The 12,038-nt window shown below is 32.7% G+C and overlaps 1 protein-coding gene across 1 annotated transcript in view; it reads left to right on the top strand.

Annotated features, from left to right (window-relative positions):
- Nucleotides 1-728: 728 nt before the first annotated feature.
- CLECL1 (C-type lectin like 1) overlaps nucleotides 729-12,038 on the top strand; it is a 12,023-nt gene continuing 713 nt past the window's right edge. The window contains 2 exon segments of the mRNA XM_021708057.1: nucleotides 729-858; nucleotides 3,015-3,356. Coding sequence (XP_021563732.1) covers nucleotides 729-858; nucleotides 3,015-3,356 — 472 coding nt within the window.

The raw sequence follows: 12,038 nt of genomic DNA, 5'->3' as shown, positions 1-12,038 counted from the left end.
TATATAATTGATCATGTCCTACAATGTCCCATATCTCACAAAGTTACTTTAACATTGATATCATTATATCTTTGCTGCAGATTAAAGTATTAACATTAAAAAGTAAATTTGTCCCAAAGTTGTAGAGCTATTACATTTTGGAGTCAAGATCCAGACCCTGGCTTTTAAAATTTCAGAGTCAATACTCTTATTGTAGATTATGGAAAAAAAAAAATCTGAAACCAAAAAATGTAGCAAAATTGAAGGCAGAAAAATACAGCAATGTGTTTAGATTATAATATGAATGGAATTACATTTTAAAATGTGTAGCATCATCAGCTACAATGAATGAACAAGGATCAGACTCAGTATCCCACAATAATCAACTAAAAAATTCAAGAAATATATTAACATATCATTCAGACATTATACAGTAGAGAGCTCAGGACTGTTATCCTTCAGAAAATGGAAGCAAATAAGATAAGTACTAAGATCATCTCCATATTCCAGAATATGGAGTCAGAAAGAAGCATCTAAAGAGAACTTGAAGAAACTGAAAAAACACAGGCAGGAATTTTAGGAGTCTGAGGTAGCTGGAAGTTGTGGAGAGCGTATGAAAGAGAAAGTCTCCTTTGGTTCTTCTGAACACTAGGATGCTTATACATAGTATAAAAATACACAAGTCTCAGCAAAAAAGTTAGTTATCCCATATCAGTTATCTGTTGATCTGGTTTCAGAGCTCAAACAGCATGAAAAAGGGATTAATAGGTTTTAGAGTATGCTTGTTGCAGGAAGATACATTTGAGCTCTTACCAGCCAGAATAGTCATCAGTGATTATCAGGCCATTCAGTACAGAAGGATCAGACTTAGTAGCAGGAGTAAGCTCTCCCTGAAGAAGGCATTCATGAACATAAAATCACAATATTCCACATCTAACCAAAAATTATTCAGCATGCAAAGAAGCAACAAACGTGAGAAATACCAAGTATGTAAATAAAAATAGACACTGAAATGTCAGAAATGAAGCAACTAGCATACAAAGGTGCCATGGATTTTGGACTCAGTTTGGCAGGAATTCAAATCCTCACTTATACACTTCACTTATTATACAACCACAGCAGATAATATGATCTCTAAAAGTCAGTTTTTAATGTAGGCCAAAAGATTCTCCCCAAAATAGAATTATTGCTTGAAAGGCAGGCCACTCCTTTTGTTGTTGTTGTTGTGTTTTGCTTTGAGACTCTTTCAGTGCTTTTGCCCATTTCATGATGGTTGATTTACATGAACAACCTGCCCACCAGTGCTGAGTTTTTTTACCAAAAATGGCACATTCATGTGCCCGGCTCTCCCTATTCACCAAATCTCACCCCAAGAGACCTTTTTTTGTTTCACTAGATGAAAAAAATTCCTCAAAGGGAAATATTTTGCCATGTGGAAGAGGTGAAAAAAAAAAATGACAGAAACACTAAAAGGCATCAAATTGACAAGTTCAAAAATTGTTTTAAGCAGTGGAAAAAGTGTCTCCATAGGTGTATTGCATCAAACAGATAGTACTTTGAAGGTGACTGAAGTTTAAACATGTAAGAATAAACACACAATTTTAAAAAAATAAATAAATTGTATGTTTTTTTGGCCACCTCATAGAATGCAGTTCAAAATGCAGTCATTATTGTCTAATCACATACAAAGTTTTAGAACAGCCCAGAAAAGAGCAAGTATCATGGCAGTCTTGAGAAACAGTTCAGTGTGGAAGGCCCATCCAAAGTCAGAAGTTAGTCATTATACTGAGGAACTCCCTCAGTACTACAAAGCTGAGACTTGTTTTCTAGCTACTCGAGTAATATAGACAATGTTTTGGATTTGGGTGGGTGGTGACTGCAGTTTAGTTAATTCTGTGCAATGCATTTGAGTGATTATTGAGAAAATCCATTTTTTCATATGCAGAATTTCAGTTAATCTACTAGTTATAAGGTAATGACTCCTGCCATTTTTCATATCTGACATTTCCGAGTTCTGAGTTCTCCCTTGTTATTTCCCTCTGAATGTTTTTAAGCTTTGTTTTTAATTGCTTTTTATCATTGATTATCACATATCTATCACTCCTTCATCTTCCAGGAAATTGTTGAAATTATTCAGCAGATAGAATTGCATTCCTTTTGGTGTTATTTTTTAAGATTTATAAATTTTTAGCATTTAATAAAATTTTAGTGGAATTTTAAAAGAAACAGGAGATTTAAAAATCAATGTTTAGCCAGGCTCGGTGGCTCAGCCTGTAATCCCGCGCCTTTGGGAAGCTGAGGTGAGTGGATTGCCTGAGCCCACAGGTTCGAGACCCACCTGGGCAACTTGGCGAGACCTCATCTCTACAGTAAATTTAAAAATTAGCCGGGCGTGGTAGCACGCGCCTTTAGTTCCAGTTACTTGGAAGGCTGAAGCTGAAGGATCGCCTGAGCCCAGCAGGTTGAGACTGGGGCCACTGCACTCCAATCTGGGTGACAGAGTGAGACTCCAACTCAAAAAATAAAAAAATAAAAAATCAATGTTTAATATATGACATTCAGTGGTGAATTTCTATAAATTTTATTTTAAAATTATATTAATTTTCATTTATGACATCACCTTGACTTATTTTGACATACAGTGTTATTTCTATTTCTAAAATATAATTTGTTTTAAGTTTGGAAGTCCTCTGCAGAATTCATGCTTCACTTCAATTTAATGTTAGCATTACAAAACATAAAAGAGAAGAAATAGACAAAAGAATTTATAAAGTATTATCCATAGCGATTTAATGCATTTAAAGATGAGGATAAAAAAATAGTCTCCTTTTTCTCATTTTCATTAAGAAAAAAAAACCCTCCTCTTTCTTGCTCCTTTTCCCAAATCACTGTTCTACTTTGGAGTAGATGCTGGATAGCCAGAGAATTTCTGCTAGAGAATATATTCCTGAACTAAAAGAGGAAGTGGTTTATAAATGTAAGTAGTCAGTTATCTTCTGTGATATTAATACGAGTTAAAATTATTCCAAATCTAGGCAGGAAACTAACTGAAGAACAATCACGTACTGTATGGTTAGTAGTTTTCTTCCATATCATGCAAGTATTCAAAAAGTCTATTCCCTTGATTGGTAAGATTGCACATATTGGCTTTGTCATTTAGTCATGGAGGAAGTCCACCACCTACTTGGGGAACAGAAAGAAATCTACCATCTCAACTTACTAGAAGTTGCTTGCATAAATAATAATCCTCTCTTCTATAGAACATCGTCTTTGGTCTCCTCTCTTTTTCATCTATGCAATGGCTGGAGACATAGTCTATGCCGATATTAAAACTGTTAAGTCTTCTTTTGAACTTTCATCTCCACTTCCAAGATCTGGTAAGTTGAACTTTGGATGTCTTTGAGAATTAATATTTTACTTTTAATTTTCTTTGTTTCTATCCTGTGTCTATATTTGTCATACTGTAAATAAAATTTGTCATACTGTAAACAAAGCAAAATGTATTAAATGTAAGAATAAGTGATTGTTTTAAATGAGGTAAAATGTTTCTTTGTAAAATTGATTGTAACTTTGGTATTAATATGTAGAACTTTACTTTTGTTTTCATAGCCTATCTACTGCTTACATTTCTTGTGATGAACATCCACACTCACACAAAGATTTCTATGAACATCACCTCTTTCTGATCCACAGTTTTGTTCACTCTTGATCAGATCAGTCCTACTAACATGACATGAAAAATTCATTTACACTGAGAAAAATATCCCTGGTAATTATTCACATTGTCATTTATATTTTTGGAATTTATATATTGGTAGGATAAAAATCTTAAACTAAATAAAGAAAACATAAAATGTTAGTTTTTTGTTTCATAAAGTTTAAAGTTAATGGTTATCTGAGTGATTGGATATTTTGGGAATATAAGGAAATAGGCATATGGCTAAACTTAACCTTGCTCCTTAATTATAAAACCACCTAAAAAATAACAGATTTTCAAAGGCAGTGTATTTATATTCCCTGAAACATTAGAAAAATGTCCTTGCCATGTTACATTTTCTTTATCACTTCCAGAGTAAGAATTTTTTAAATGATAAAGTTTATATACCTTTTTAAAATAATTAAAAGTATCCTTCTCTTTGCACTTGCCCTTGTGGAATTAATTAATTTGATGTTAAGTTTGTCTCTATTTCCAAAGAATGCATTTCTTCTTTATACTTTCAAAAATTGGCAGTTATCAAATAAATCTCATATGTGTTCTTTTGTGGTTGCAGGAGCATCAAATTTTTTATTTTGCACTTTACCTCTCTAATTTACCCAGTAAAACCTAATCTATTTTATTTTCTTCCCAGACTAGATACCTTGATTTTTCTATGAGATAGTGAAACTTAATTTGCAAAATAGTAGAACTGTATTTGCATTCCCTCACCCCTCAAAAATGTCCCATAGTTAATTTTTCTAGAGGTTATTTTAACTCAGTTCAAGCAACAAATCAGTATTTTCAATCTGCATTCTAGAGTTTAATTTCCTCTTTCTTTATGGATAGAATATTATTCCTTTCCTGGTTTAGGGATTTGAAGAGAACATCTTTTATGTAATCTAGTCCAATCTTAATAATGCAGAAAATGAGAAAACATAATTATATAAAGAATACATTGCATACATATCTTCATACTGATAACCAAAAGTCAAATATCTTACTGATCTTTCACTGTATGTGTCTGGTGCGGGATCATTGAACATTCTGATCTCACGTGCCACATATTTTATAGGGAAAGCGATATTTGACATATTGGATTTTTGCATCCTACAGAAATCAACATAACTGTCTCTAAACTCTTTTAATTCCTTACTTTTTACTTATTTTATTCTATTGGTTTTCTCTTTACTCCTAAAAGTTATTTTTTTATTTATCATTTTAGAGCCTTGTGCACGTTGAATTTCTTTACCCAATTTTTTGATCTTTGTATTCCCAGGACCTCACATAATACTAACTACATAGCAGGCAATCAATAGATTCTTGATAAGTGGGATCAATAAATAAATGGATCTTATTAGACACTTAATACATATTTTATATTTATTGGTTCTACAAGATATGAAATAAAGGGAAACATCACCAGGAAACTGAGTAGGATATCAGTGAAAGAGTGTGATTGAATTGAGAATATTCCAGACTAACATTCAGAAATTATTTTCTTTAAGTCTTACTTTAAAGATCTAAAAAAAAGACTGATATCTCATATGTTGATCCTTTGATGAAATCCGAAGTTTTAGTGTCTTATATTTTGGGGTCTTTAATATTAGTTCTTTATATTAGAAACATGTGTAGTATATGTTCATGCAGTGAACACGCATGTGTACTCCTGAATCTAAAATTTAAAAATCTAAAAAAGGAAACACATGTAGTGATATCACCACATTCTTCTTGTGATTGCCTTGCCTTTCACAATTTGACTGTTTTGTCGGATAAATGAAAATATATGGACTTCTTTTAATGTTTTGAGAATTAATAATCCCCACCAAAGATGTATTAATTAATAACAATAATAATTTGAACATAAAACAAAGCACTCTATAATGATAATCCACCAAATAAACATTCTAATTAACCAGTCTTGGCATGTCATATAGTAGTTGGTTATATTTCAACATCAGCTATTTTCAGTACTTTCTCAGTGTATTGCATATATGTGTGTAAATATCACATATATGATGGAATTGATGTTCTATAATTATTTTGTATTAGAGACTGTTGGTTTTAACTTTCAGCCTAAATTTAAAAATACCTGCTTTTTTATTTGTTTTATTAATTATCTTTTGAGCTCTCCAAATGCAGTGAGATAATGTGAATAGTGAACACAGCGCTAGTTCACTACTTAGCTGTTAAGAAACTTGAGGTTTGTTAACAACTTTGCTCTGAAGTAATTGTGTGACCATGGTCGTGAATATCTCCATTTTAATAAATGGGTATTAGACAAGATAATCTCTAAATATGCTTTTGTTTTTAAATATATGGCTATATGAAATCATAATTATATGTCACAGGAAATACATGTATTCTTATAAGAAAAAAACAGAAAATATCAACTCAAGTAAGTGGGTGTTGTCAAAAAGTTTGTTAGAGAATCTTGAAGGTCTCAGTCTTATATGGAAACCCAGAGGTGTGAAGAGTAATCATAAATAAGATCAATACTAGGGAATTTATAGTGTGGATCCCCAAGAAAAATTCATATCTATTTAGTTTTTTAGATTCCCCCTTTTCACAAACCAAAGAACAAACACATATATATGTGGGGTGTGTGTGTCTAAAAAGGAAGCTGGGTCTACATATCTTAAAAGAAGGTTAACTCAGGAGCATGCTAAGTGAGAATGTTTATTCAGCTCTCCCTAATTCAAACCATCTAAGGAATTATCTGCAGCACTTACCAATGAAATCCATCCAATTTTATAGAATCTCATCATCATGGAATTTTCCTGAAAGTTGGATGTGCAATAATCATCATCCTCCTGATAATAGTAATTGTACTGAGCATTTTGGGTAAGTCATTATTAATAGCATTCATTTATTATATTATTTTCTCGCACAGTTGTAATTGTGTTTGTTATTCAAATGATTCCTAATCAATACAGTACAACTTCACAAAAAGTGTGAAATTTGATACACAACTAAAATTAGATATTTCTATAGAATTTCAACATGTGATGAAATATGTCTTATGGATTCATCTCATGGATAAAGGAAAGAGATGTCATGATTAGATGTATATTTTATGACCAAGATAAAGCAACAGATTTCCTAGTATGGTTTGATAGTAGAGCATACATAGCCTTCTCACACAGCCTTCTCTCAAAGTATGTTCAGAAGAAAGAAAATTAAATTATGAAGTGCATTTCTGTGTAAACTTATTCATATGAGCTCCTCCTGGCATCATCAATCTTGTCTCAATAGATGAGAAATTTGTCTAAAATGAATCAATTCAATCGAGCATTTAAAAATTATACTTACGTACTTTGACCATAACTGAACACAGTCCAATTATGTGTACAGCAATTATTTTAATATTTTATTAATAAATACTTGAGGAAAAATTCTTTATGAATATCTACAGAACGGAGATAATATACAGATGATAGATTTCCAAGGAATACAGGCTTCCACTGAATCCTGTGAATAACATTAGTAATTATGAATGGCATTCGTAATTACAAGCAAACAGGGAGAGTCATTGAATTTTAGAACTGTAAAGGGCTCTAGAAATCAGCAAGATCAGATTCAGATGAACAGTGTGAAGCTCAGAGAGATTAAATGGTTTAACTCGTTTAATATAACTAGCCAAAGGCCTAAATGAGGCTTAAAACATTGGGAAAGGAGGGGAAAAAATAATTAGCATTAAAATTCTTTGCTATATTTTTTTTGTTAAGTCAAGGCAATAGCTGTGTTTGTTACTAAAATACACTTGTTACTAAAATGGATTTTGAAGATAAAACGACTTTTTAAAAAGTTTATCTAGAAAGCGACAATGTGCATGGATGCTCTAGAGTCTGTTTTCAAAACACCATTAATAGAATTCTTACTTCAAGTAGAATGTATTATGAAACATATATGTTGTAAGAATTAAAAGCATTATATATGCCGGGCTCGTTGGCTCAGCCTGTAATCCCGCGCCTTTGGGAGGCTGAGGTGAGTGGATTGCCTGAGCCCGCGGGTTCGAGACCCGCCTGGGGCAGCAAGACCTCATCTCTACAATAAATCAAAAAATCAGCCGGGCGTGGTAGCGCGCGCCTGTAATTCTGGCTACTCGGAGGGCTGAGGCGGAAAGGATCGTCGGAGCTCAGCACGTCGAGCTGCGGTGGCCAGGAGCGGCCACTGCACTCCAGTCTGGGCGACAGAGTGAGACTCCAACTCAAAAAAAAAAAAAAAAGTATTATATATCAATATAAGTATTAGAGATTATATATTTAATTTATTATAAATGAATGTATACATGAATTAAATGTATTGTGAAGGTATTGTGAAGGGCCATATGTTAATGACTGGCACATGGAAAGTGCTATTAAATATTTACTTTCATTACTTTCATATATGCTCGTTTTGTTTTACCTGGTCAATACTAATTGCATAGTACACACTATTGTGAGACTATAAAGTACCAAGAATAGTTAGATGACCATCAGAAGGACAAATATTTTCTTTATTGTAGAAATACTACCCTGGGCTAACTCTACCCTTATAGATGCAGCATTTACATGCAGGATCTCAAAAACAAGAGATGCAAGCCAAAACCAAAACTCTTTCTATCAAGCAGGTGATACCTGATATAATCAGTAGGAACAAACTAAACACATACTATCCAAATGAGGATCATGTCCAGAGTTGGGCATTTTGTGCTTATTAAAATAAATAAGTAAAATCTCAAATGGGTATTACTGTGGGCCCAGGTCATATTTCTCCAGTTCTCCTAAAGTTAACATTACTATGATTCATATGAATGAAAATGAAATTTCAAATCTAGAAAAACGATGTTACTTTTTCTCATACAATTTTAATCATTTAACTGACGATGGAATTTCCACATTTTTGCATTTCACAGAGTCACTAGAATGCAAGGGGTTTTTGCTTTGTATTTAATTAGGAAACTTTGTTTCTTCTTTCATTAGTTGTCCATTTCAACTCTGCAAGACATGATAAAGTGAATAATGAACCAAAAGAGAAAAACTGTACTGGAGAAAATAAATCTGGAACAGTCTCCTCAGTAGGTAATATTATTTTGTCTCATCGAATTCCTGAGTAACCAAGCATAAACAGTAGCCTTGATTTACCTTGAGGACATCTGAATAAAGGGGAGTCATTTACCTCTATATACAGATGATTTAGATACTTGCTTTTCAATGATCTCCTCTCATAGTCCATGACAAAAATATATAAGGATCAAAGTGAGAAAAACGAACTATATAATGAGTTTTAAATGAACTTAAAAGTATTTCATAAAATAATTGCACTTTATTCTTTTTCTGTGCAAACTTATTCATATGAGCTCCTCCTGGCATGGACTGATGCAAGATGAGGTTAAAGTATCTTTCCTCTTAAAATTCATGGTCATTACAGGTAGTTTTTGTCAATTTTTAAAATGCAATTACATGCAAAAACATTTAAGTGGGAATTTTGTTAGTCTTTGTCTTGCTCTCTCATATGAATATATTAGAATTCTTTTAAAAGTGAAAAAAAACCCACTCAATTAAAACCTGCCTATTTTCTTAGACTATTTGTTTTCAATCTGTTATTTTTGCATGCTAATTATGTGTTGAAACACTACATATCTTTCTCTCTGTTTTTTTTTCTTGAACACACGAATATAATTCTACTAGAAAGATATCGTCACTATATGTCCATATTATAAAGTACATTCAACTTCTGGAAAATCATTTAGACTTTAAATTGAATTTTGATGTTTTCAAGCTCCTTCAACCACAACCTAAAAACTATTTCATGCAATATATGTTCATATTTTTCTTCAAGCAGTGGAACCTTGTGAGATATTATCCACAAAGCAAATGCACATTATTGTAGTCTTTATACTTAAGACACAGGGCAGTAATAAATAAAGACCTAGCTTTCTTTTTCTTTTTTTTTTTTTTAAGATCTAGCTTTAAATTCTGTCAAATGTGTTTTCTAATCTTCATTCTATTGTTATAGTTGAATAAGGCATCTCTCCTAATGTCCCAGTTTCGACTCATTAGACAAGTAAACCAAACTAAATGTATTTGATCTTAAGAAAATAACAAAATAGACTTAAAATAGGTAAAATAAAATTTAACAGATCTATTCAACCGTCATTCCAAATTATTTCTTTACTATCTCCCTATTTTCTTTCTGGAACTCAGATTAGATGTGCATTGGGCATTTGCTTTCTATCTTCCATTTTATTTAGCCTATACATTTTGTCTATACTATATTGTTATCAATTTTTGTTGCACTCTTGGCAATATTTTCAGATATATCTTTCAGTTCACAAATTATCACTTTTTCTATGTCTAATCTGCTAAATCATTAATTGAGTTTCTAATTTCAAAGATTATTGTTTTTCAATTCTAAGGACTTATTTTCATGCCTGTCTGTTAGCTGTTGATAGTTTCTTATTATCTGATCGCTTTTTGTTTCCTCTTTTATTCCTCAAAATAATTTAAACATTTTTATTTCTAATATATATGATTATTTAAATATCGAAAGTCCTCAGTGACCAAATTTGTTCTTTGTATTTTCTGCTCATGTCATCTTTTTTCCTGAGGCATTTAAATTTTTTCAAAATGTGGCTTATATCAGTCAATGAGATTTCTAAGAGAAAAATTAAAGATGCTTTCTTCTGGAGGTTATTTGTATTTTCATCTGCAAAATAGCAGGCGGCAACTAACGATTTGGATGTTTTGCAGTCCTTTTGAAGATTCCAGACAAATGAAAAGATCTCACGGATTGTCTCCATCCTTTCAGTGAACCAAGACTTGGTCTTAGAATCCTAGCACTGATAAATCATCCTTAAGATTACTCTGCCCTTTGAACTCATTTACCCAATTGCTGTTCCTCATTTTACTTCTAACTACCTCTCTTTGGCAATTTCCCTTATTTCTTAAAAGTTAAGCAATATTTTTTATGTAATTCCTTTAGTTTCTAGTTATTTCGTAATGAAAGTATTTTCAAAGAAAAAAGTGTTTTTTCTCCCAGAGCTCTTTCTTTAGGAAATAACAGTGTGCCCTAATGTATTTGTATGATTTGAAGTGCCTGAGTTCCAAAGATCCCAGTTGCTAGTTGATAGATTATAATTAAACTATTGTTTATATTTATTGGTATACTTTGGAAATATAATTTTCATTATATAAAAATGGTTGAAAAGTACTACTTCCAAGTATCTAGTCTACCAAAGAAACAAAATGAAAGCATAGTTTGCATTAACTATGTCCTAAAAATTTCCAGCTACCATTGTTCTATTTTTAGCAATAATCATAGTTGTTTTTTTTGTAAAGAGCTTGATTTAGACACATTACATCAATCTAAGAAAGAACTTCACAGTCTAAACAAAAGTATGAATTTAACATTGTAAGCAAGACCAAATGCCTTTTGAAAATATGTTGCTTGACTTTTGCTTTTCTTTTTATATAAATACTTGACTTTTTAATGTACTTTTTCCTTGAATATTTAAGTTTTTATTTAGAAATGTATCCCATAAGCGTAAAGAACTTCCTTTAACATTTACTATAGTGACTATCTGCTGACAAGGGTTTCTTTTAATTTTCTGAAAATGTCTTAAAATTGCCACAATTTTTGAAAGACATTTAAACTTAGTATAGAATACTTGATTAATAGTTACTTTTCTCCTTTGGCAATATAAAGATATTTTTATTGTATTCTGGCCTGCATAGTTTATAATGAGCATGAAGGATTTTTGAAGGATTGTTTTCTTGCATGAAATGTGCAATTTTTCTCTGACTGCCTTCAAGATTTTTCTCTATCTTTGAGTTCAATTTGACTACTTATTCATACACATGATTTTCTTTCTTTTCTTTTTTTTTCTGAGTTGGAGTCTCACTCCATCACCCAGGCTGAAGTGCAGTGGCACACTCAAGGCCACCCCAGCGCTGACCTACTGAGCTCCGGTGATCCTTCTGCCTCAGCCTTCCAAGTAGCCGGAACTACAGGCACGTGCTACCACGCCCAGCTAATTTTTGATTTATTGTAGAGATCAGGTCTCACCAAGTTGTCAAGACTGGTCTTGAACCCGTGGGATCAGGCAATCCACTAGCCTTGGCCTCCCCAAATCGTGGGATTACAGGCTGAGCCTGACCTGATTTTCTTTGTGTTTATTCTGCTTAGGGTTTACTGAGCTTCTTAAAAATGTAAATTTACAGCCGGGCTCGGTGGCTCAACCTGTAATCCCGCGCCTTTGGGAGGCTGAGGTGAGTGGATTGCCTGAGCCCGCGGGTTCGAGACCCGTCTGGGCAACTAGGCGAGACCTCATGTCTACCATAAATCAAAAATGAGCCAGGCGTGGGAGCGCGGGCCTGTAGTT

The sequence above is a fragment of the Carlito syrichta genome, unplaced genomic scaffold (assembly GCF_000164805.1).
Source record: "Carlito syrichta isolate Samal-C Ts95f unplaced genomic scaffold, Tarsius_syrichta-2.0.1 Scaffold130505, whole genome shotgun sequence".
NCBI lineage: Eukaryota > Metazoa > Chordata > Mammalia > Primates > Tarsiidae > Carlito > Carlito syrichta.
Note: the sequence above shows the minus strand (reverse complement) of the source record. Positions and strands in the feature narration are given on the sequence as shown.